General features: G+C 44.0%; 1 protein-coding gene across 1 annotated transcript in view; it reads right to left on the bottom strand.

Moving 5' to 3' along the window:
* SPINT2 (serine peptidase inhibitor, Kunitz type 2) overlaps nucleotides 1-19267 on the bottom strand; it is a 28530-nt gene extending 9263 nt beyond the window's left edge. Inside the window, exon 1 of the mRNA XM_058706409.1 lies at nucleotides 18763-19267. Within this exon, the coding sequence (XP_058562392.1) occupies nucleotides 18763-18868 (106 nt within the window). The 5' untranslated portion in view covers nucleotides 18869-19267. The remainder of the gene's footprint in view (nucleotides 1-18762) is intronic.
* Nucleotides 19268-25752: the final 6485 nt, after the last annotated feature.

The following is a 25752-nucleotide window of genomic DNA, read 5'->3' on the forward strand; positions in this document are numbered from 1 at the left end:
AGAGATAAGCAAGTGCTGGAGGTCTCCTGCACCAAAATAAGCCTTTCTCCTGGAGGAGTCAGGAGGATGGAAAGCAAGTTGAAAAGGGAGTGAGCTGACAATGTGATCCAATGTCTGCCCAGTACCACCTATCATCTTTCTGGGATCATGACTCCAAACCACCTCTCCTACTCCTTGGCCTCCACCCGTCTGTCTTCTGGCAGAAGGGCATTCCAATCTGCAGGGTGTTCAATTAACATCTCAAATAAGTTATAAGCTGTCATTTACTCTCCTCTAATTGTTTTCATGTTTGTTAGGTTTACTTCACTAACTAGGGGACAGCTTTCAAAAGCAGAGGGCAAGATCTTGTTTTTCCCCAAAATATGTCTTACGTCTAATGGGCGTGAAACCAAATGTTCGACAAAACATCAATCTATGGATAAAAAAGGGTGTAGTACTGGGCAAAACAAACACCTCAAGGAACTCCCACACACACCAATAAATCACAGGTAACTAGTACAGCAGAAAAAGCATATTCTGAAGAAATTTTCTGTTAATTTGAAAGCAACCATCCATTAAAACACCAATTAAAAAGTACCTTATCTGGACACTTCATACGAGTAGAATCTTATAAATGTACAGAAAAGGCAAATCAAGAGAAACAGGAAGTAGATTAGTGTCTGCCTGGTGCTGGGGGATTGGGGGATGGTGATGACTGCAAATGGGCACAAGGATCTTTTGGGGATGATGGAAATATTCTAAAATTAATTTGTGGAGATGATTGTACACTCTGTAAATATACTAAAAATCACTGGATTGTATGCTTAAAATAACTGATTTTATGGCATGTAAATATTTTAATAAGGCAGTTAAAAAAATTAGGGGCACCTCCTGTCCATAACACATCAACCAGAATCGGCGGATTGTGCACCTGGAGCAGATACTTTTGATAACATGCCAAAGATCACAAAACATACACAATCAAGGCACCTGGGTGGCTCAGTTGGTTGAGCATCTGGCTCTTGATTTCAGCTCAGGTCATGATCTCACAGTTCATGAGTTTGAGCCCCGTGTCAGGGTCTGCACAGATGGCATGGAGCCTGCTTGGGATTCTCTCTCTCTCCCTCTCTCTCTGCCAGCTCGCTGTCTCTCAAAAACAAAACAAACAAAAAACCATACACAATCAACAAAGGCCCAAGGAAAATATGATAGGAAAAGGGTTCTCTGGTGTATGATCCACTCAACCCCCGTGGCTGTCAAATGTCCGAGGCGGCACTGCTATGAACAAGACAAGATGGACAAGAGCCACAGGATCCACTTATGAACCACAACTGAAAACAACATCAAGGCAGGGAGGACCCAACTGCTACAGAAGAAGCAACAGCCTATCCAGTACCCTGCCAAGCTGAGCACCCTGGAGATCACTGACTGCTTTGTGTCCTTGCTTCTTGAGCAGTTTCAGGGACAGTCTTTTTAACAAAAAACCCAAGGGAGGAATTGCACACTTTGTTTTTAATATTATTTATTTTTATTTTTGAGAGAAAGAGTACAAGCCACAGTGAGGGGTAGAGGGAGAGGAAGGGAAGGGGGGGAGAGAGAAAGAGAGAGAGAAAGAGAGAAAGAGAGAGACAGAGAGAGAGAGAGAGAGAGAATATCTCAAGCAGGCTCCACGCTCAGCAGAGAGCCCAACTCGGAGCTCAATCCCACAACCTTGGGATCATGCCCTGGGCTGAAATCAAGAGTCAGATGTTCAACTGAGCCACCCTGGTGCCCCAGGAACTGCATACTTTAAATGGGTGAACTGTATAGTAGGTAAATTACATCTCAGTTAAAACAAAAACATGACACAATGTCGAACAAAGCTCAAGGCAGCCAGGTGGGAACCACCAGACACCATAACAGAGAATGCAACGGGGAGACCACTGTATCAAGGGTGGGAATTCGGTAGCTTTTCCTAAGCAAGGGAGCCGGATACACACTCTGTGCAGGTAGAGAAGGCTGAGTGTATAAAGAAGAAAGAAAAGCCTATCTAGGGATGGATAGTAGTTACCTTGGTGAAGTCCGCACTGCCCAGAATCTGGCCCTTATTTTTGTAAACTCACACGCTTACTCTTAGTGCCTCAGCTGATGAGATGCAGGGACGGTGATCCTTGCTAGCAAAGCACACGAGAGGATGCTGACGAACTGTCAAGCAGGTTGGATATATATATGAACCAGCATACCACCTCGGAAAGCAAGCTGAAATGGAGCATGTCACTTGGAGTCAGAGTAAGGAAAAGTCTACAGCAGAATTCCTATGAACATCCTTCTCCATCAGGATCTACCAGGCAGGCCAGAACCACACAGTAGACAACTCAGGACACACCTCGGTCAAGAAAACACAGTCAAGATGTGCCTCTGTGACACTTCCTTTCCTGACTGCTGATACTGACTGCTGCTTCTTTCTGACTGGAACATTCTTTCTGTAGATGTGATGGTCCCTTCCTAACAAATCTTGCAAGGCTGAGAGGCCATTATGTCCCAGACAGCTGCTCACATCTGCTCTTAATGACCACATATTGACTTCATAGTTTAAGTTTCAGAAAACAGCCTTATTTTTAGGTTCCCTGGGTGGGGTAAGAGGGGATTGGGGGGGGGGGGGGGACTTCACTTTTTCCTTTGCACAGGCGAATTCAGAAATGTATCTTTATTAAGAGAAAACTTGGGACTAAAAATACAGTAAGCCTGTAAAGACAGAATGTGGACAATTACTGAAGCTGAACGATAGTCCACGTGGGCTCACAGAACTGCTTTCACCCAGGGGCGCCTGGGTGGCTCAGTCTGTTAAGCATCTGACTTCATCTCAGGTCATGATCTCTGGTTGGTGAGTTCAAGCCCCACGTTGGGCTCTGTGCTGACAGCTCAGAGCCTGGAGCGTGCTTCAGATTCTCTGTCTCCCTCTCTCTCTGCCCCTTCCCCGCTCACACGCTGTTTCTCTCTCTCTCAAAAATAAACATTAAAAAAAACTATAAATAAATAAAAAGAACTGTTTTCACTATTGTTGTATACATTTGAAAATTTCTTAATAAAAACAGCTTCTCTTTTTTTACACAAATTTCATTAGAGTAGAAGAGCTCAAAGTAGCAGATTAGTTGGCTGAAGCTAGGTTCAATAAAGATGAAATTTAACCACACCCTACTGTGTCAAGACAGATCCTTTCTTTGAGTATGAAAGTACCCTGTCAAATGGAGAAAATTCTCATTTTGTCACATGCTTCTACTAACTCAACTGCTTTTAAGCCTCTATGATATAAATTTTTATTCACTAGGCTTAAGAAGTGAACTCATGAAAAAGAATTTTGGGGGGTGCCTGGGTGGCTGTTGGTTAGGTGCCAACTCTTGATTTTGGCTCAGGCTTGTGGAATCGGGCCTGGGTCGGGCTCCACACTGACAGCACGGGGCCTGCTTGGGATTCTCTCTCTCCTCTCTCTATGCCTCTGCCCCCCACCTCCTGCTCATGTGCATGCTCTCTAAATAAATAAATAAATAAATAAATAAATAAATAAATAAATAATTTTGTTTGTTTGAAAGGAGGCAATGTTCTTTTAGGAAGCACAGGTCATACATTCTCCACTCCCTTTCATTGTTCTCCAAAAGGCTTGTACAAAAAGCCAGAAATACTTTAGTATGTAACATGGCTTCCATGACTTATCATCTTCCTTTAAAAAAAAAAAATTACTTTTAATTAAAGTACTGTACCTTGGTAGATCCAGGTTAAAATCAAAATGAACCAAAATGGGGGTGCCTGGCCGGCTAAGTTGATGGAACATGCAATTCTTGGGGTTATAACTTCAAGCCCCAAGTTTGTTGTAGAGATTACTTAACAGCTCAAGTCATGATCTCGTGGTTCAGGGGATAGAGCCCCACATCAGGTTGTGCTGCCAGCACAGAGCCTGCTTGAGACTCTCTCTCCCCTTCTCTCTGCCCCTCCCCAGCTCGCACTATCAAAAAGTAACAAACAAGTCTTAAAAAAAAAAAAAAGGAAAAAAGAATGTAGAGCTTTACTTATTTTTTGAAACCCCACCTATTGCCTTCACTAAGCATTATGCCAGGCACATTATGTACACTATTTTTAATAGTGGTCCAATCAGAGCCTGAGTATTAACATAACCACCCCTCAGATGGACAGAAAGAAAAAGCCACTATAGTAACAGGCAGTGGGGAAAACATGAAACTGAAGTTGCCTAAAAGCCAAAACATTCCTCAGGGCCTTCATCACAATCTGAGGGCTCAAAAGGCCAGGCCCTTTGCTGGGCCTGTTTACAGTCACACTTGATGACAAGGTCACAGACAGCACCACTGGTCAAGGCTGAGAGGAACCTGGTAGGACAAACTTTCAGGAAGTTATTCCCTAATAAATATTACTATTTAATAAAAATTAGTAATAAATATTAGTAATAAAAATTACTATTAAGAGATGACAAAACAATATATTGGTCTTAGAATAGCACTGGAAAACAATCATGAAAAATGCCTCAGGTCCTATTTGTATGCTCACAAATTCTAGTGGAAAATGAAATACATCCTGTAAGTTTTCAAAATGCAGAGTAAGAAAAATGGAAAAAAGCTGCAGAGCACCAAATCTGTATCTACTCGCTTCAGAATATGTAAAAATGGAATTCCTGTCTTTAGGAACTAGTTAACATCCTCTTGGAAAAGCATCAGAAATGGTTAAAAATCACATATTATCTGAAATATGAACCTAAATTACCAAACCCTGGCAGGCATTTTGAACATTGGCTATTATAAAATTGCCAAACAGCCTGGTCTTTGCCATGAAAAACAGGTTCCTCTGGTTCTAAAGTCACTAGAGCTTTAACCAAGACAACAAACCAAAGGCTCAGACACCTTCACTCCATGTGCAATGGGCTGGAATAACCTGCTGTCACCTGCTAACAAGGACATCATAGGAATTTTAGGCTCCCAGGCACTACCAATTTCATTTAACTCTACAGACTTAAGACAGTATCTAATTCTCCAAAAATGTATAGTTGTAGCTGTGCCTACTCTAAAAAAAATTAAGTTAATAAACCATTTCAAATATTCTGAAAACCGGAGAACATACCATAACACAAGTATATCTACTTCTCAGCGTTAACAGATTCTAACCTTTGTATACCCCTTACTTCAATCCCACCTTCTCTCTCTCCCCTGAATAAATAACTGCCTTGAACTTGGTGTTTTCTTTTATTCATGCATTTATACACAGATTAAGTTTACTTCTAAAACAAGCAAAAAGAACTTTCCTAGGAGTCTAGCCTTTGACACGCTTTTTACTCCCCTGGGTGCTACAGACTAAAGAACCCTGACTTCTTTATTTTTATTTATTTTTTAAATCTACATCCAAGTTAGTTAGCATATAGTGCAATAATGATTTCAGGAGTAGATTCCAGTGATTCATCCCCTATGTATGACACCCAGTGCTCATCCCAACAAGTGTCCTCCCTAATGCCCCTTGCCCATTTAGCCCATCCCTCCACCCACAACCCCTCCAGCAACCATCAGTTTGTTCTCTATATTTAAGAGTCTCTTATGTTTTGTCCCCCTCCTTGTTTTTATATTATTTTTGGTTCCGTTCCCTTATGTCCATCTGTTGTTTATATTATTTTTTTTAATTTTTAGGAGAGAGAGACAGAGTGCTACCAGGGGAGGGGCAGAGAGAGAGAGAAGGAGAGAGACACAGAGTCTGAAGCAAACTCCAGGTTCTGAGCTGTCAGCACAGAGCCCAATGTGGGGCTTAAACTCACAAGCCGTGAGATCATGACCTTAGCTGAAGTCGGACACTTAACCGACTGAGCCACCCAAATGCCCATTTTGCTGATAGCGCGGCTATAAACATTAGAGTGCACGCGTCCCTTCGAAACAGCACACATGTATCCTTTGGAAAAATACCTAGCAGTGCAATTGCTGGGTCGTAGGGTAGTTCTATTTTTAATTTTTTGAGGAACCTCCACACTCTTTTCTAGAGTGGCTGCACCAGTTTGCATACCCACCAGCAGTGCAAAAGGGTTCCTCTTTCTCCACGAACTCACCAACATCTGTCATTGCCTGAGTTAATTTTAGCCAATCTGACTGGTGTGAGGTGGTATCTCATTGTGGTTTTGATTTGTATTTCCCTGATGATGAGTGATGTTGAGCATCTTTTCATGTGTCTGTTAGCTATCCGGATGCCTTCTTTGGAAAAGTGTCTACTCCTGTCTTTTGCCCATTTCTTCACTGGATTATTTGCTTTTTGGGTGTTGAGTTTGAAAGTTCTTTATAGATTTTGGATACTAACCCTTTATCTGATATTTCATTTGCAAATACCTTCTCCCATTCCATCAGTTGCCTTTTAGTTTTGCTGTTTCCTTTGCTGTGCAGGTTTTTACATTGACGAGATCACAATAGTTCACTTTTGCTTTTGTTTCCCTTGCCTCTGGAAACATGTTAAGAAGTTGCTGCGGCTGAGAACAAAGAAGTTTTTGCCTGCTTTTTCCTCTAGGATTTTGATGGTTTTCTGTCTTATGTTTAGGTCTTTCATTCATTTTGAGTTTACTTTTGTGTATGGTGTAAGAAAGTGGTCCAGGTTCATTCTTCTGTATGTTGCTGTCCAGTTTTCCCAACATTTGCTGAACAGACTGTCTTTATTTCATTGGATATTTTTTCCTGCTTTGTCAAAGATTAGTTGGCCATACATTTGTGGGTCCATTTCTGGGTTCTCTATTCTGTTCCACTGATCGAAGTGTCTGTTTTTGTGCCAGTACCATACTGTCTTGATAATTACAGCTTTGTATTACATCTTGAAGTTGGGAATTGTGATGCCTCCAGCTTTGTGAACAACCCTGACTTCTTGCTTCACTGTATGCCTGAGACCAGGCCAAAAAGCCTGGGATCATCTCACAAGCCTGAAGTCACTCATAAAATGGTCCTTTTCCTCCCACCCATCTGTTTATCTAGAGCAAAGCTCAGAAAACATTTTTTATACCTGGCCAAATAGTGAACACAGCCAGTATTTGCTTTGCATGAAAGTATGGAAACCAACTTCTATGACCTTTAAACTTGTTTGTCAAAACATTAAAAATTGTGGGTTAAAAATGTATAGAATGAACAGTAAAATTAATATTTACTTAGTACAATGTGGCTAAAACATTAGAAACCTGAGAATTAAAGTGTTTAAATTTCTTTGCAAAAAAAAAAAAAAAAATTACCAAGAGTAGCTTGAACAGTGCTTGTGATGGTCTTTAGTCATATAACTTCTGATAATGGAGCAAGCATCGTTTCAATTAGTCTTAGTGAACTGTCACACATCTTTCTAGGTTTGGATCAGCTCCCAACATTTTATCCTTTCTCTTTCAATATCACAACTGCTCTGAGAGTTGCTTTACTTTTTGTGGGTTTTTTTTGCCAGTGGTACTTCCACTGGAACATCATTGTTTTTGTCACCACTTTCCTTGTTTCTGTTGATAAGTGGACCCTCACTAGGCTTCTCTGGCTGCACATCCAGTCTTCCAAATCAAGGCAGTTTCAACATTCCCAAAGTAAGCGAGTTCTTCTATCACTCCGCTTATGCTCCATTGGAATTTTTTGTTTTTCATTTTTTTAATGTTTATTTATTTTTGAGAGAGAGAGAGACCAAGTGTGAGCCAGGGAGGAGCAGAGAGAGAGGCACACACAGAATCCAAAGCAGGCTCCAGGCTCCAAGCTGTCAGCACAAGCCCGATGCGGGGCTCGAACTTATGAACTCGTGAACGGCGAGATCATGACCTCAGCTGAAGTCGGACGCTCAACTGACTGAGTCACCCAGGTGCCCCTGTTCCACTGGAATTTTGCTTCCAGCATTACCACTTTTTCTCTTTGCTGCACTTTTCATCTTTTTTGGTCAATTCCCTCTATTGATTAACCACAGGTTAATCAACTGTAACACGGGTTTATTACTAGGAAACAAGGAGGCAAGAAAACCACATGATTTGCTGTGTGTGTAAACTGAGTAACAGATATACAGTGATCAATCACCATGCATATATGTCATTTACATAGTGATCTGTGACCGAAGAGCTGAAACTTGTACTTTATCCAAGTACCCAGAGTTAATATACTTGGTAACTAAAATCCGTGCGTGTCAAAAACCATGCAAAACAGGGATTGCCTTTATTTCAGACTTTGTGGGTCACAATCTGTTCTAACTACTCAACTGCAGCATTGTAGCATGAAGGCAGCCTTCGACAAACATGTAAATGAATGACCATGGCTGTCATTTCAGTAAAACCTTATTTATGGGCACTAAAATTTTATTTCATATAACTTTTACTGATTCTTGATTTTTTCAAACATTAAAAAATGTAAATAGCTCTTAGGCCATACGCAGGCAGCAACCATGATACAGTTTAATCTCTTCTTTAGAGAGTGTTTATAAAAACACCCAGTTCAGATTTTCCACCCTGTCATTATAGAACTCAGCAAGCCTTATACGTGCAGTCAGAAGCTATCAAACAGACTCCTAGGGTTCACATTTCTTTTAACAACACTGACCATGCATTCCTCAGGTTTTTCCTTTGCCAAGAACACTGTAGCATACCCTCCCATTGCTAAAAACAGCACTACTCTTTCCATTAAAGCAACTGAAAATTCTAAAGACAATGATGAAAGAGAAATTACCTGTTATAATTCTCAGACATTTGAAAATCTTATTTTACACACAAAAAATAAGAGCACAGTTCACTCCTCAGTATCAAAAAGCAAAGAAAGCAATCAAGAGTCATTTAATCCAAGTGTTTCAAACAACAGGGGCAACGGTTACCACATTCCCAGAGGGCTTGGTGTTCACAGACCTACAACAGCTGAAAATTCACCATCAAGACATCTTATTTGTGCTGGTTAAGTAACTTGTAAGACATGCACATAACAGCGCTGTTAAAGACAGGCAAATGTGTGTGTGCTGGTATAGAAAAACGTCTAAGACTGAGGAGAAAAACAGGAGAATGGTTTATGTATTGTAATTGCTTTCTAAACTTTTAATTTAGACACGTGTATGAATTTACCTTTAAGGAAAGGAACTGAAGGAGGGAGAGAGACTTTTCCAGTTTTTTTCCATCCAGAATACACAGTGTGAGTATTCTAATCTTGTGAATACATTACTTTTTGTTGTTGTTGTTGTTGTTAAGGGTCAGCAGTGTTTTTTTCAGGATAGTGGAATATGGTCCCTGCTGTGTAAAATTTTCAGTTAAAAGGGCACCTGGGTGGCTCAGCCTGTAAAGTGTCCGACTTCGGCTCAGGTCATGATCTCATGGCTTGTGAGTTTGAGCCCCACGTTGGGCTCTGTGCTGACAGCTCAGAGCCTGGAGCCTGCTTCCGATTCTGTGTTCCTCTCTAGTTCTGCCCCTCCCCTGCTCGTGTGTGCGCGGGCGCTCTCTCTCTCTCTCAAGAATAAATGAAACATTTTTAAAAATTAAAACAAAACAAAATAAAAATTTTGGTTAAAAATTTTAAACTACATGAGAAATAAAATTGAATGTGCTAAATTCCTTAGGATCTTGAGCAGTATGAAGCAACAAGTGTTTGGTGAATAGCTATTGTATGTAAACAGGGTCACCATACAATGTACCCTCCAGATGAGGACATTTTTCAGAATGAAAGGGGGCATTCTTAATAGTCACTCTGTGACATAAAGTGGCATAAATTGGAACCCTCCAAGGTAAACTGGGCTGAGTAGTCATCCCTAGAAAGCATTGACTGAGGATGCGGTCTTTTGCCCTTCAGGGGTTTATAATTAGAACAAGGCTCGCTTGGGCAGAAAAACAAAAGTCAAAAAAATCACATAACATAAAATATTTCAATCACATTACAAGCCCTAAAATTCAAAGGGCTTGTAAGCCAACACAAGGTACAAAGGAAATGACCAAAGGTTCTGGTATGGGAAGTGACACATATGAAAGTCATTTGGAAAAAGTGTGTAGGACAGATCCTCATTCTGGTAAAGGATCTATGTGTGGAGGGATCCCTGGCTGCCATTATTATCCACTGTCTTACCTAACGCAGTCTTCCTAACCTCCCTGTTTTTTTCCTCATTCATAACATGGGAACAACAGTACATTCAATAAACACATACTAACCTAACAATAAAGCTGGAAAATGTATAAACCCCATATTCTTTTTTTTTTTTGAGAGAGAGCCTGTGTGTAAGCAGGAGAGAGGGACAGAGGTGGGGAGGGGAGAAGGGGAGGGAGAGGGAGAGAGAGGAAGAGAATCCCAAGCAGACTACACACTCAGTGAGGAGCCCAATCCGACAACCCTGGGATTATGACCTGAGACGAAATCATGAGTTGGATGCTCAACCAACTAAGCCACCCAGGTGCCCCTAAACCCGTATTCTTTAATTCAGCAAGCCACATGTTCACTGATTTAGGCCTGGCTGGTTTAAAAAAAAAAAAAAAAAAAATCCTGCAGATTTTAGAAGCTTGGAATATATAAATGGAAGAATCTTGGGGGGCTCAGGAAGATAAAGCAAAGCTCTGATTGTGAATCCAGTGTAGCTGTGACATAGTAAGAGATAGATTTGGTCACTGCCCCCCGCCCCCCCAACCGCACCTTCAGACACAGAGGTTTCTAAAATCCTTGTGGTTTCTTGAGCGCTAGGAGCACCTTTGTTCTAATAATTGGTCTTTGACCTGGGTTCCTAACACAAGAGTTAAGAGCCTGGTAATCTCTGGAGTGATAATGAGATGACTGGTGGCTGGGGGGCCCCTATATAGCTTCTGGATGGGGGCTGGTTTTCAGAAAGACAAAGGCAAGATTGAAGGGTTGGAACTTTCAGCCCCACCCTCATCCTCTAGGAAGAGGAGGTGAAAGGGAGTTTGAGTTAATCAATCATGCCCACAGGATGAAGCTTCAGTAAAAAAACCCTAACTGAAGGGGTTAGGAGAGATGGGTTGGTGAACACATCATGTACCAGGAGGGTGGCTCACCCTAAACTCCATGAGGACAGAAGCTTCTGTGCTGGGGACCCTCCCCAGACCCTTTACTCCAGATCTTCATCTGGCCATTCATCTGTATGTAAATGTATCCTGGAGTTCTGTGACCCATTGTAGCAAATTACTGAACCCAAAGGGGTTGTGGGAACCCTTGATTTATAGCAAGTAGGTCGGAAGTACAGGTGACAACTTAGGACTTTCAATTGAAGATGGGGGGGGGCAGTCTTGTGGGACTGAGCTGGTAATCTTCGGGGTCTGTGCTAACTCCAGGGAGTCGGTGTCAGAAGTGAGTTAAATAGGTGTTCACTTAGAACTGGAAAACTGCTTGATGTGGAAAAGCCCATTCATCTGGTGTCAGAAATACTCTGCAGAAAACAGGAGAGTTTTCTCTTTAAAATCCATTTCGTTTAGAGTAAAACTAAGAATGTGAGCAAGAGAACTATCTTGAGGACATTATAAATATAACTCAGCCCAAGATGAAGTGAGGGTCTCTCTGTGTGATTTACACATGTTCTGGATATAGTTAGTATAAAAGTGTTTTTTGGCAAATTTGTTAGCAAAAAGTCCCCTTTTGTGACATCTAGACTTGTATCGCCTGGTCTGGAATACACTATTAATCTTGAGGCTGCTTTGACAGCAACTTGTCTGGGAAAGGGCGTTCACTCACTGAAACTTGAATTCACTGGTTAGCAGTAAAGTAAGGAGGCTCAGTCAGTTTCTCCTCCATAGGCTCCACTGAGATACATTCTGCGGGTGCAGATGGATGCAGTTCTTAACAACTCAAATGGGAGGAATATCTTTGACACACCGACCAAAAACATAAACAGTGTTAAAGATTAAAGGAGTTTTGTATTCCATTATAAGCACAAAGCTTTGAATAAGTAGTAGATATTATATTTTTATGAAGGCCAGACCAATAAAGGGACAGTGGGAATGAAGATAAAAAAGAATGACACAGGGGCGCCTGGGTGGCGCAGTCGGTTAAGCGTCCGACTTCAGCCAGGTCATGATCTCGCGGTCCGTGAGTTCGAGCCCCGCGTCGGGCTCTGTGCTGACAGCTCAGAGCCTGGAGCCTGTTTCGGATTCTGTGTCTCCCTCTCTCTCTGCCCCTCCCCCGTTCAGCTCTGTCTCTCTCTGTCCCAAAAATAAAAAAATAAAAAAAATAAAACGTTGAAGAAAAAAAAAAAAAAAAAAGAATGACACAGTTCACTAGAAAGTCCAACCGAATATGATGACTGATGCGACCCAGGGATAAGGAAGACCAGAAGTACCACCTCAAGCTGGAGTTGATCAAACCAACTCAACCATCATCACTCCTCCCTTTGTTTCTCTGCTGTGTGACCATTTCCATGCTTAAAGTGACACCATCCCTTATCTGCACCCATAGTAAGACAATGGCAAACTATCACATGGATCAAAGTCCTGCAACTCCACATTACTGGAGATTAAGAGTTCAGAGCCTGGGGAAAATAAAAACACAAATGCCCTGGTTACCCATTTGGACCTTCAAGTATCTTTTCACCAAGGAACGAGAGAATTTTAAAAGTTCTGTGTAAGTGGAGAAGTACTGAATATCAGAGATGAACTCTTGGCTGTTTTAATTCTACCATGCCAAATTCCAAAGTTGACATTTATTCTGTGACCAGCCTTATTTGAAAATGATCTATAAATCCACGTATTTTGGTTAGCTGGGCAGGTTCTATATACTTAAGTGCTTCTGTTTTCAGTACAGAAAACTACCCATCTCCTCTAGGTTTGGGTGCCTGGAAGTTGTCATTATTAGGATAAGTAATTCAGAAACTTCAAAATAACTGCTAGGTATTTATAAGGAAAGAACATTTACAATGACAAACCCAACTTAAATTATAAGACTCATAAAATCTTGTTTTAGATATAAAATCTTGGCATTTTAGATATAACATTTTGATACATAAGTTTACATTTTATAAACACCAACACCATGCAAACCACCATTCCTACCCACTGTCACCTCACATTCATCACTCAAACAAGACTATAAATTCTACCCTTACCTAAATCTATAACTAGAATCACAGTAGCCCCTCTGAATAACTTGGAAGGAAAGTTTCAATGTCTTTAATGGGTGGGACTCCCTGTTAATTCACATTCAGGGAGGGGCACCTGGGTGGTTCAGTCGGTTAAGCATCCAACTTCAGCTCAGGTCATGATCTCACGGTTTGCGAGTTTGAGCCCCGCATCGGGCTCTGTGCTGAGAGCTCGGAGCCTGGAGCCTGGAGCCTGCTTTGGATTCTGTGTCTCCCTCTCTCTCTGCTCGTCCCCTGCTCATGCTCTCTGTCTGTCTCTCTCTCAAAAATAAATAAACATTAAAAAAAAATTTTTTTAATTCACATTCAGGAATTAACATTTTCTGAATAGTGGTCCATTTTCACATATTGATCAAAACTAATAAATCCTCTCCTTAGAACAGTGTTTCTCAATTTTTTTCCATTATCACCCCCTAAAGACCTTTTTAGAAATGTTTCCCTAATCACCCCATTAAATTTCAATACCACGGACATACTGTATATTTATTTATGTGCAGTGGCCATTTGAAAGGTCACTATTGATAAAATCTAGTATTTTTTCACCTGCTTAAGGGCATGCTCTAGACTCTAAATGGCAGACGTAAAGACACACACAAAATATGACCTATGAACTCAAGGACTTCAGAAGCCATGGACCCAGGACCCTTTTGGTGAGATCCATCTCAAACACTAGTGTGTAAAACAGTTTAAATTCTTGCCCTCATCTCAAAAATGGATTTCTAATAATGGAAAATGTACTTCAAATAATTTCAAAGTTACCGGGACTCAGCATCCATGTTCCAACGTTCCTTTTCAGTTTTCAAAAGATCTTGTCAGAAACAACACGTGAAAGGACATTGTGACCAGGACTGCACAAAGACACCCATAATCCTCATGCTAATACTTCTGGGGTCATCTGTGAAATCTGCCTTAGTCATGTCACCAGTAGGCCACCGGGCTTCCTGGGGTTGATGAAGTCATTTCAGTGTGACCCCTCCAGGCTTCTCTCCCCTCTCACATGAATCACGGGCTACCTCACCACTCAGCTAGCCTCGGTCTAGCCTCAGCACGTAGCAGAGGCTCGGCTTCCAGGCCAACTACCTCAAGACAAGCCTGAGAGTTGCAATGACTTTGGGGATAGGTGAAATGAGGAGTGCTCCAGGAGCCAGGTGAAAGAGAAGTTTGCTTTCTCTATCACAGGCCAAGCTCTCAAATGCTGACCAGAGCAAAGGAATGTTTCTGGTGGAAAGGGGCTGCGTTGCCCTCAGTGGACCTGAAAGTAAGGCCCTCATTGTCTTTAGAGACTGTTATCATTTGTATCTCAAAGGCCATGTTTTCAATACTAAGACACACCAAACCACATCTTACTGTTCTTATAGTACTTGTCACCACATATATATTCACTGTTTGTTTGTTTACTGTATTGTCCTCCTCTCCGAGGTAGGTGCCATGGATCAGGAGGTCATTTGTTTTGTTCAGTGCTATTTCCAGCGCCTGAAATTACTGTACCTGGCACTTGGTAGGTGTTCAATAAATAGGTCTTGAATAAATCAGTGAATAAATATTTCAGACTGTCCTGGAACCAAACTGTCTCGACAGCAAGCAAAACAAGTGCTTCTTCCGTGAAGGGCAAAAATACAAGACACTACTTGGGAGAACCCTCAGCTGATCACCAATACCAACTGCACGTTAGCTCTCATCTGTCAGATCTCCAACCACTCAGTTTACAACCATCCATGGGGGTGAAGAGAAGAGAAAGGAGTGGTGACTAATAACATGCTTACTGGAGAAGTGCTGGAAAGTTTGTCCATTCAGTCAAAGTTCTGGGGGAACTGTAATTAACCCAAGAGGTTGATGGAAACTGAAGATCACTTGAAAGTGCAGTGGAGGCTCTCAAATGAAGGCTGCTGTACTTTTCTCTAGTGGAAATTCCCAAGAACAATCAACAAAGGACTATGAGCCCAGTAACCATTAATGTGAGTTCTGATGCCCACGTTCAGGCATAAAGTTACTGGCAGCAGGAACTACATTTAAACTTCCCAAAGGAATTGCTGAGGTTCTATTCTGAAAAGGAATACACAGTTGACTTTCCTCTTTATGATTTTCTTAATAACATTCTTTTCTCTAGGCTACTTTATTCTAAGAATACGGTATTTAATACATATACAAAATATGTGTTAATTAACTGCTTATATTATTGATAAGTCAACAGCAGGCTATTAGTAGGTTAAGTTTTGGGGGAACTAATCAAAAGTTCCATGTGGATTTTCAACTGTACCCTGTGCTGGTCAAGGGCCAAATGTATTATCTGCCCTTGTACTGATCAAAATTAAAATTACGTATTTTGGGGCACTCCAAGTAACAGGATTTATCACCTAGGACGATATTTAAAAAATCACACACATATGTACCCACCTGATAAGGGCTTTTCCCTTGCTAACAGCGATGATACACACACACATACCACACTGTACAATTTATAAGGAGCTGTTATTTTTTTTGACCTCCATTTACTAAGTGGGGCACATATTTTCTTTAATATTTATTTTTATGTATTTTTGAGAGAGAGAGAAACAGTGAGTGAGGGAGGGGCAGAGAGGGAGAATCCCAAGCAGGCTCTGCACTGTCAGCCTGATGCAGGGTTCAAACCGTGAGATCATGAGCAAAAACCAAGAGCCAAAATCAAGAGTCATACACTTAACCAACTGAGCCACCCAGGCGCCCCTAAATTGGGCATATTCTTAAGATGGGGGGCGTGGTGTCACAACTCAAATGCTTAGAGATACAGTGGGCAGGCCAAGTGCATAAAGACTGAGGGAGAGTAGTCTATGCCCTTTCCAAAGGAGCACTATAGGTGCTATGTGGGAACACTGACCTGGTGCTGCTCATCTTCACATTTTTCAGGCAGAGCCCCAAGACAAATTTTTCCATAAAAAATTCCCCAGTTCTAGAAACTATACAAGTCACATAAAGCCTGTTTGAGGCCTCTTGGGAATGAACAGTTTATAATCTGTGTGTTTTCCACGGCAGACTGGCACTCTCCCTGAATGCTAGAAACACCCAGAGCAGCACCAGCTCTTCCCCACCTCCATCGTCAGAGGTCTGGAGTCAGGACACTGTCTAGCCTCCAAGTGTCACTACATCCCATGCCCCTTCCTATCCGCCCTCCAACACCCAGCACCTGCTCAACATTGTCAGTCTTGAAACCACATGACACTCTTATCACCTGCTTATCACATCAGCCACAGACTCCTGAATTACCCCCCTTGTCCCCATACATCCTGTTTTGTTCCCATCTCTCTTCTCCCTAACTCCCGGGGTTTCCAGAACTTAGCAACTACTGTAAGCAAAAATCTTTCATTTCCTCAATCTTCTTTCTCAACATTCTCGTCACTTTCTTACTCTAACCAAACTCTGCTCTCCCCTGAGGACATGCCTTCTCTTGTGCCCTTCCAAGAGAGTAGGGCTCCTTGCTCCTGGAACTGCTTCTACACCATTCTCCTCCTGCCCTCTCAAACCCTAGCCATTAATCTCATCATTAAAGTAGATTATACCCCACCCTGTGTATCACCTGCTAACTGAGATCACTACTCCTCACTTCATGACTTCACCTCTCAGTTCACTGTCTTCCATGCTGCCTCTCATTCTCAGTGATTTCCACACCCAGGTAGGTGACCCTCGAACCATCCTGGCCTCATACTCATCTAGTGGCACCTATGCAGTTGCAAGTGGCTGGAGAAACACCTCGCTCTTAGTGGAAGACCTTGCTGCCTGAGAAAAATCAAAGCAATCAGAAGAAAGCGGGGTGGGGAATCAAAACTACCTCCTGCCTCAAATTAAACTATCTGAAAGCTTTCAAACAAACAGAACTTCAGATAAGCAAGGTCGTTAGTTCACACAGCCAGACAGCAGTACTTGTGAAAGGTCAGGAGGTCCAGCCGTCTACAGCAACCAGAAAGGCCACTGGGAAAAGAGAAGGCGTGACTCTGTCAATTACTATTGTGTGACCTGAGTCAAGACCTGTAACTTCACCACCAAACCAGGTTGTTTCAAGGATTAAACAACACACGGGAGCTCAGAGTAAGCAAGAGGTTAACCCTAAACTCAGTTTTGAGAAAATCCAGGCCAGGTAACTGGAAGGTACATCCTAACATAATCACATCACTGAAAAAAGTCCAGAAGTACTGTCAAATTCTAGTTCAGGTTGCAAGAATGATCAACGCTTGTATTCTTGATTCCTTAACCTACGGACTTAATCCTCTCCCACCAACCCTTGATATCCCCGTTAGCTCATTTTTCCTGCCTCCACTGTAGGGACATTAACAGTCTTCTGAAGTCACCACAGGTGATGACTTGGTGTGCACACATCCTTTCTCTCCTTCCACCCAAAATGCTGGCCTATAAAGCCCCCTGGCTCCTCCCGACTTCTCCCACCTCATATCCTCCTCCAATTATCTCCCCACCCCCGCCTCCTGCTCCAGCTATGATGGTTCTCTGTCTTTTCCTTGAATACCCCCAGGCTTGCCCCCCACCTCAAAGCCTTTGTACTCCATCACCTCCAACTGGACTCTCATCCACAAGGTTCTTATGTGGCTGCTGCCTCCTCATTCTTGTTAGGGCTCAAGATGTCACCCTCCTCAGAGAGACGTCCCCTGACCACCTGAGCTAAGCAGCCCCCATCATCTTACATCATCCTGTTGTGTACTTCACCTTGTTCATTTACTTCTCAGTAACTTAATACTGCGGTGGCTGCTCTTTATCTAAATGTTTACCTACTCACTGTCTCGGTCCCCCCCCCCCCCCCAACTAAAATATAAGCTCTCCAAGTGCAGGGACCTGGCTTGTTGGAAGTTACAAATGTGCCACTGGTGCCAGCACCATCCCTGACATATAGCAGGGGCTCAATAAGTTTTGCTGAATCAATGAATTCTTTTTTCAAAAGTGTTCCCTCCCCCCCCCCCCCCCAAAGCCTGGCTGTCCTTGTCTGAAGCAGTTGAGATTATAACACTTGTTCAAAAAGACGTTTCAGGCCAAACTTCCGTAAAATGTAGAGGTTTAACATTGGGCCTTGTTTTCCGCCAGCTTCTAAGGACCAGTTTCACAAACCCAACCCCAGCTTCTCAATGCCAACACTCTTCTTATACCAAAGGGCCCAGTCTTGCACCCTGGTAACGTTTCTCCCCTCCAACATTTTTGCTTTGCTTCTCCTTCCTTTGGATATCACGAAGAAACACCTTTCTTTTTGGAGGCGCTCTACTGCAAATTTCTCGGGAGGCTGTCATCCAATATCCAAAGAGGTGGGCGAGGGGGCTTTTTCTCAGAGGCTAAAACTGCGTCACCTAATCCAACCCCCTCTCAGGCTTGGCCTCCCTGGGCTTTTCTGGGCCATGGAACTTTCCTCTGACAGGAAGTGGCTGGTCTTCTGTTGAGCCTCTCACCCTTTTCCTGTTGGCCAGTGCCACTCCTTCTTGGTCAATAGCTCTAGTCTCCTCCCTCACCCGCAGGAAACTTTACCAACCCGGGCTCCGCCGCTCGTCCTCACTCCCAAACCTCTTCCCCAGACTCAATCTCCCGCAGCCGGCTCCACCACGGCCCCGCTCCACCAGGTCGCCCCCAATTTCCTCTCCCACCAATTCGCCCTGATCATACCTCACCCAAGGCCCTTCGCACCCGAACGCAGCCGCCAGACCCTAATGTCCCACCCTCGGCCTCTCTGCCTCCTGCTCCTCCCAGGAGACCCTCCCGGGCCCTCACCGTGGACGCTACGTTCTCCGTCGGCCGCCTCAGCCCCGAAAAGGAGCAGCGAGGCCAGCAGGGCGAGGAGCACCCCGCACCGCCTTGGCTCACACAGCTGCGCCATGACGGGCTCCACCCGGCAGCGCAGGCGAAGCCTCAAGCGGCTGGCCGTTAGGGTCTCGCGATCAGGTGCGGGAAGACCCTTGCCGCGCACGCGCACTGGGGAGCCTCGTGTTCAGGTGCCGGCGCTCCCAGAGGGTCTGCGAGGTGCCGCCCTGGCGCTCCCGCCGGAGTCTCGGGGACTACCCCTTGTCGGACCTTCGGTGCGCGGACGGTCTGTCCGCTACGCCCACGACGCTTCGGTCCGCCTCCCTCTCGTCCCTTGCCTCCGGCGACACTTCGCCGACTCTCCCACCGTTCAGACCCCCACCACACCCACAAGCGCTCGGTGGGCGGTAGAGCCAATGGCGGGCGCCTCGAAGCAGCTCCCGAAGGTGGCCGGCCGGGGAGGGGGCGGGGCGCACCTGGCGAGGCGGAGCACGCAGAGCGCAGGCGCAGGGAGCAGGCACCTGGGCGGCAGTCCTCCTCCCCCGGAGCACCTGCGCTGGCCCCAGGATTGGGGGAAAGGGGCGGGGCTTGCGTCGGCTCCGCCGGGGGTAGGACCTAGCAGGTGAGGAAACGCAAACCTGCTGAGCCCCGAGGCTCCAGTTACCTGCTCCGAGGTTTGGTGACGTCCGAGTACCCTCGCTCCTGGGCTGGGCCTCGGGGTGGGAGGAGAGGGTGCAGAACCTGTGGTTCCAGGCTTGGAAGCCCGCCTCGTTTCAGCCCCCCTTTGAGGGCGAGGAATTTACTCCTTTCTACATGCCAGCGGTCACTGAGCGCCTACTTGGCGCGTTACTGGAAATCCAACAGTGACCACGTCAGACTGGCCCTTTCCTCACCAGACTGGAACAGCCGAGAGTAGTGAAGACAGAAGTATAGGGTGGGGGAGCGATTAGAGTGGGGGAGTGACGGGGAAGCGCAGACTGAATGATCAGGGACTGGAGCGGTGGAAGTGAAAAGGCAGCTTTGATAATGAACCCTTGAAGGATAAGAAGGGCTGACGGACGAACATTCCACATTGCAAGCAACGGGAACAGCGAACGCAAAAGTCCTGAGGCAAGAAAGACAACAGTGCCTTAAGGGATACAGGGCTACTCCCACTATTCAGCCTCCCTCCTGTCATAATAATATGTGGAGAGCCTTAATTAGGTTATCAAAATGGTGTTTACCTTAAGCAGTTTTGTGTATTTTTTTCTAAAGATTTTAAGTAATTTTACCTAACCTGGGGCTCGAACTCACAACCCCAAGATCAAGAGTTCCAGGCTCTATTGACTGAGCCCGCCAGGCGCCCCCACTATTTTCTTTACTGTATTTTTTTTTAATGTTTGTGTTTGAGAGAGAGAGAGAGAGAGAGAGAGAGAGAGAGCGAGCAGGGGAGGGGCAAAGAGAGCCAGAGACAGAATCTGAAGCAGGCTCCAGGCTCTAAGCTGTCAGCACCGAGCTTCACGCCGGGCTGGAACTCACAAGCTTAAGAGATCATGACCTGAGCCGAAGTCAGTCGCTTAAGGGACTGAGCCACCCAGGTGCCCCTATCTTTATTTTTAAAAATTTTGTTGGGGGGCACCTGGCTGGTTCAGTTAGTTAAGCGTCTGACTCTTGATTTCTGCTCAGATCATGATCTTTTGGTTCATAGGTTCAAGCCCCACATGGGGCTCTGCACTTACAGTACAGTTCATTCTCTCTCTCTCTCTCTCTCTCTCTCTCAAATAAACAAATAGGGGCGCCTGGGTGGCTCAGTCGGTTAAGCGTCCGACTTCAGCTCAGGTCACGATCTCGTGGTCCGTGAGTTCGAGCCCCGCGTCGGGCTCTGGGCTGATGGCTTGGAGCCTGGAGCCTGCTTCCGATTCTGTGTCTCCCTCTCTCTCTGACCCTCCCCCGTTCATGCTCTGTCTCTCTCTGTCTCAAAAATAAACGTTAAAAAAATTTTTTTTTAAATAATAAATAAAATAAAATAAGTAAATTAGGGGCACCTAGGTGGCTCAGTCGGTTAAGCATCCAACTCTTGATTTCAGCTCAGGTCATGATCTCATGGTTTGTGGGTTGGAGCCCCATATCGAGTTCTGCGCTGACAGCTCAGAGCCTGCTTGGGATTCTCTCTCTTTCCCTCTTTCTCTGCCCCTCCCTGCTCATGTGTGAGCTCTCTCTCTCAAAACAAATAAACTTAAAAACAAAAAATTCTTGGCCCACCATCTTCTTTAATCTCGCAGTGAGGTCCTAGCACCCAGGGTCAAGAATCTGAATGTGAGGACAAAGGTCTCTCTAGCACCCAAATCCCCGACCCCCATCCCATCCCACTAAGGCAGAGCTTGAGCTGGAAGACAGGACTATGGTGAGAGTTGAGGCTGGAGAGGAGTCACAGGTTCATTCATCCATTCATTCAGGCATCTGTCTGTTCATTCAGCATATGCACTGACCACCGACCATGAGCCAGGTACTGCTGTAAATGCTGGAGAAGATACAAGTGTGAACAAAGTAAAATTCCTGCCATGGTGAAACTCACTTTGCAGTGTTGGTAACAGTGGTAGAACTAGCATATTTGACACCTGGAGTGGATAACTTTTTAAACAATTTTTTAAATATTTATTTTTGAAGGAGAGAGAGAGTGAGCGGGAGAGAGAGAGGGAGACACAGAGTCCAAAGCGGGCTCCAAGCCCCATGCCGACAGCAGAGAGCCCAACAAGGGGGCTCAAGCCCATAAACCACTAGATCGTGACCTGAGCCGAAGTCAGATGCTCAACCGACTGAGCCACCCAGGCGCCCCGTGGATAATTTTTTATACCTCTTCCTCACTACCAGAAAATTATTTCAGTAAGAATCATGTAAGAATCACCATTTTATATGTTCTTTAGTTTTAAAATTAACAATTGAAAATGAATAAATTTCAGGGGCGCCTGGATGGCTCAGTCGGTTAAGCGTCTGACTTCAGCTCAGGTCACGATCTTGCGGTCCGCGGGTTCGAGCCCCGCGTCGGGCTCTGGGCTGATGGCTCAGAGCCTGGAGCTTGCTCCCGATTCTGTGTCTCCCTCTCTCTCTGCCCCTCCCCCGTTCATGCTGTGTCTCTCTCTGTCTCAAAAATAAATAAACGTTAAAAAAAAAAATTAAAAAAAAAAAAAGAAAATGAATAAATTTCAATATCAAAGATATTACTCAATTCAGGAAAATATTTCATTTATGAATGAAAATTTTCACTTACCAAATAAAAATACTGCATTTTGCAGTTCATACCGATTCACTATTTTAAACAAAAATTTCAAAAGAATATGTAGAATGACAGAATAATTTCTTCATCTTTACAATCATTGTGCTATCATTTTAGTTTCTAATCTATTATCACTTAAATGAAAGATTATGTAGAATCACAGAGATTGGAGACTCAAACTGTACAAGCCCAAATGATACCAAATTGTTATGAACTTACTATCAAAATGAACCTGAATCTTCATATGGCAGAGGTCAACTGTATACCTGGGAGTTCTCTCTCTATATATATTTTTTAATTTTTTTTTAACGTTTATTTATTTTTGAGACAGAGAGAGACAGAGCATGAACGGGGGAGGGTCAGAGAGAGGGAGACACAGAATCTGAAACAGGCTCCAGGCTCTGAGCCGTCAGCACAGAGCCCGACGCGGGGCTGAACTCACCGACCGTGAGATCATGACCTGAGCCGAAGTCGGCCGCTTAACCGACTGAGCCACCCAGGCGCCCCTCTCTATATTTTTAAATTATTTTTAAAATTATTTTTAACTTTATTTATTTATTTATTTATTTATTTATTTATTTAGTAAGTAAGTAATCTCTACCCCCATTGTGGGGCTTGAACTCATGACCCTGAGGTCAAGAGTCCACATGCTCTACTGACTGAGCCAGCAGTCACCCTGGGAATTCTCTACATTAACTTCTCTAGAATTTTGTAGCAAACAGATGTTGGGTAGCCCCCATACTCATGGGCTGTATAACCCCCTTCCCCTCAAGGGTGAGCAGGACCTGGGATTTGCTTCTTCTCAATAGAATATGGCAAAGGAAGTTCATGATTATATTATGTAAAACTCCTTTTTTAAATGTTTGTTTTTTTTTTTAATTTTTTTTCAACTTTTATTTATTTTTGGGACAGAGAGAGACAGAGCATGAACGGGGGAGGGACAGAGAGAGAGGGAGACACAGAACGGAAACAGGCTCCAGGCTCTGAGCCATCAGCCCAGAGCCTGACGCGGGGCTCGAACTCACGGACCGTGAGATCGTGACCTGGCTGAAGTCGGACGCTTAACCGACTGCGCCACCCAGGCACCCCAAGACTCCTTCTTTTTTTTTTTTTTTTTTTTTTCCCCAGGACTCCTTCTTAGTGGACTGGAGAGACTCTCTTTTGCTGGCTTTGAAACAAATAAGCTGCCACATAGTAAGAGGACCTATGGAGAAAGTTACACGGCAAGGACTTCACCTCTAGGAGCAGAGAGCAGCCCAAACTGATAACCAGCAAGAAAATGAAGACCTCATCCTTATTAGGTCAAGCAGTTGGAAGCAGATCTTTCCGCAGTTGAGCCTCCGATGAGACAGCGGCCCTGGCTGGCACCTGGATTATAGCTCAGTGAGGCGGTGGAGCAGAGGGCCCCCCTAAACCATGCTTGGCCTGGATCCACAGAAACCACGAAACAATAAGTTTTAAGCTACAAAGTTGGTGGTAGTTTATTATGTAACAATAGAAAACTATTACGAATACAATGTTTACTAAAGTATACAGTAATAAAAATATGTTAACTGGAAGCCTTTTATTAAAACTCAACAGTAATTGTGTCAATTGTTTACAAGTAAACCAATGAAAGATTTTTGGATTATTTTGGAGGATTATTTCTATCGCTTTATTCTACTGCTTAGAAGTTGTCAGCGCATGGTGTAATAAAAACTGGGCCAACTTTTGGCCAGTTTTCATTTATTTTTTAAATTCTCTGCGGACAGTGCACCCCCTTTCTGCCTGTACTCTGGTAGACCACACCTATTGCCCTTTGGCACAGCAGTTGCAAAACAGACAATAAATAAAACGAGTACATTGTATACAATGCTAAAATGTAACATTATGGATAAAACAGAGCCAGGTGAGGGGGCACGGGAGTTACAATATAAGATAGGGTGTCAGACAAGACCCTACTGCACAAGATGACATTTGAGGGAGATGAAGGAATGAACCCTGCTGATATCACGCTCAGGAAGAGCTTCCCTGATGGAAGGAACTATTAGGGCAAAGGTGTGAGATGGGACCACACTTTATAGAGGCTGCTTTTAAACAACAGGTTCCAGCAATGGAAACTTGATCAAGGCCAAAGGGCCCACAGCCACCACCTGGCTGAATACAGAAGGGCCCATCGGGAGACCCACCTCAAAATACCCGTAGGCCCTACCTGACCAATGGGCTCCTGACAACCAGGCACAGTTACTAAGAAAGAGAAAATTCCACACGTCCCCATACCTCCTCACCTTCTCACTTTAAATACGCCCCCACCCACTGCCTCCTTGCAGACCGCCTCTCCTCTGTTGTCCTGACCCCTGCTCCCTTGGGGCCTATTCAATAAACTTCTGTCGCCTTTGTTCTGCTTCAGGTGAATCCTTTCACCTCTGAGCCACTGGCTTCCACCTGATCCTTGCCCCACACTGGGGACCCCCATCTGATTCAGAGAGACACCCCATGCTTGGCAGAGCTTTGAATGCCTCAGGACAATGGGGAGCTATGGAGAGTTCTTTGTTTTTTAATATAACAGCTTTATTGGGATATAAGCCACATACCATACAATTTACCCTTTTAAAATGTACAATTCAAGGGTTTTAGTATGTTGATAAAGTTATGCAACCAACCCTACAATCAATTGAGAAAATAGCATCATCCTCAAAAGAGACCCTATATTCGGCAGCAGTCGCTCCCCTTCCCCACAATTCTCTCATCCCCGGGCAACCACCAATCTAATTTCTGTCTGTAGATTTGCCTGTTCTGGACATTACAGATAATTATACAACATGTGGCCTTTTGAATCTAGTCTCTCTCACTTAGCATTTTTTTTTTTTTAATGTTTATTTTTGAGAGGGAGAGAGGGAGACAGTGTGAGCAGAGGAGGGGCAGAGAGAGAGGGAGACAGAGAATCTGAAGCAGGCTCCAGGCTCTTGAGCTGTCAGCACAGAGCCTTATATGGGACTCAAACCCACGAATGTGAGATCATGACCTGAACCGAAGTCGGATACTTAGCCGACTGAGCCACCCAGGTGTCCCTCACTTAGCATGTTTTGAAGGTTCATCTATGCTCTAACATGTGTCAGTACTTAATTTCTTTTTTTAAAAATGTTTATTTATTTACGTATTTCGAGAAAGCACACAAGAGAGAGCATGGGGAGGGGCAGAGAGAGAGAGAGAATCCCAAGCAGGCTCTGTGCTGTCAGCACTAAGCCAGATGTGGGGTTCAATCTCACAAACCAAGAGATCATGAGCTGAGTCGAAATCAGAAGTCGGATGCTCAAGTGACCGCAGCCATCCAGGCACCCTAGTACTTACTTTCTTTTTATTGCCAAATAACAGTCCATTGTATGGATGTACCACATTTTACTTATCCATTCATCAGTTGATGGGCTATATTGTTTCTACCTTTTGGCTATTATGAACAATGCTGCTATGAACATTCCCGTACAAGTTTTTGTGTGAACATATGCTTTCAGTTCTCTGGTAGAGTCCTAGGAGTAGAATTGCTCAGTCATACAGTAACTCTTGAGTTTTACCTTTTGAGGAACTGCCAGACTGTTTTCCAAAGTGGCTGCACCATTTTACATTCCCATCATCAGCGTATGAAGGTTCTGATTTCTCTGCATCTTTGCCAACACTTGGTATTTCCTATTTATTTATTTATTTATTTATTTATTTAGAGGTGGGGAGGA

Source organism: Neofelis nebulosa, chromosome 17 (assembly GCF_028018385.1).
Source record: "Neofelis nebulosa isolate mNeoNeb1 chromosome 17, mNeoNeb1.pri, whole genome shotgun sequence".
In the NCBI taxonomy this organism is placed as follows: domain Eukaryota; kingdom Metazoa; phylum Chordata; class Mammalia; order Carnivora; family Felidae; genus Neofelis; species Neofelis nebulosa.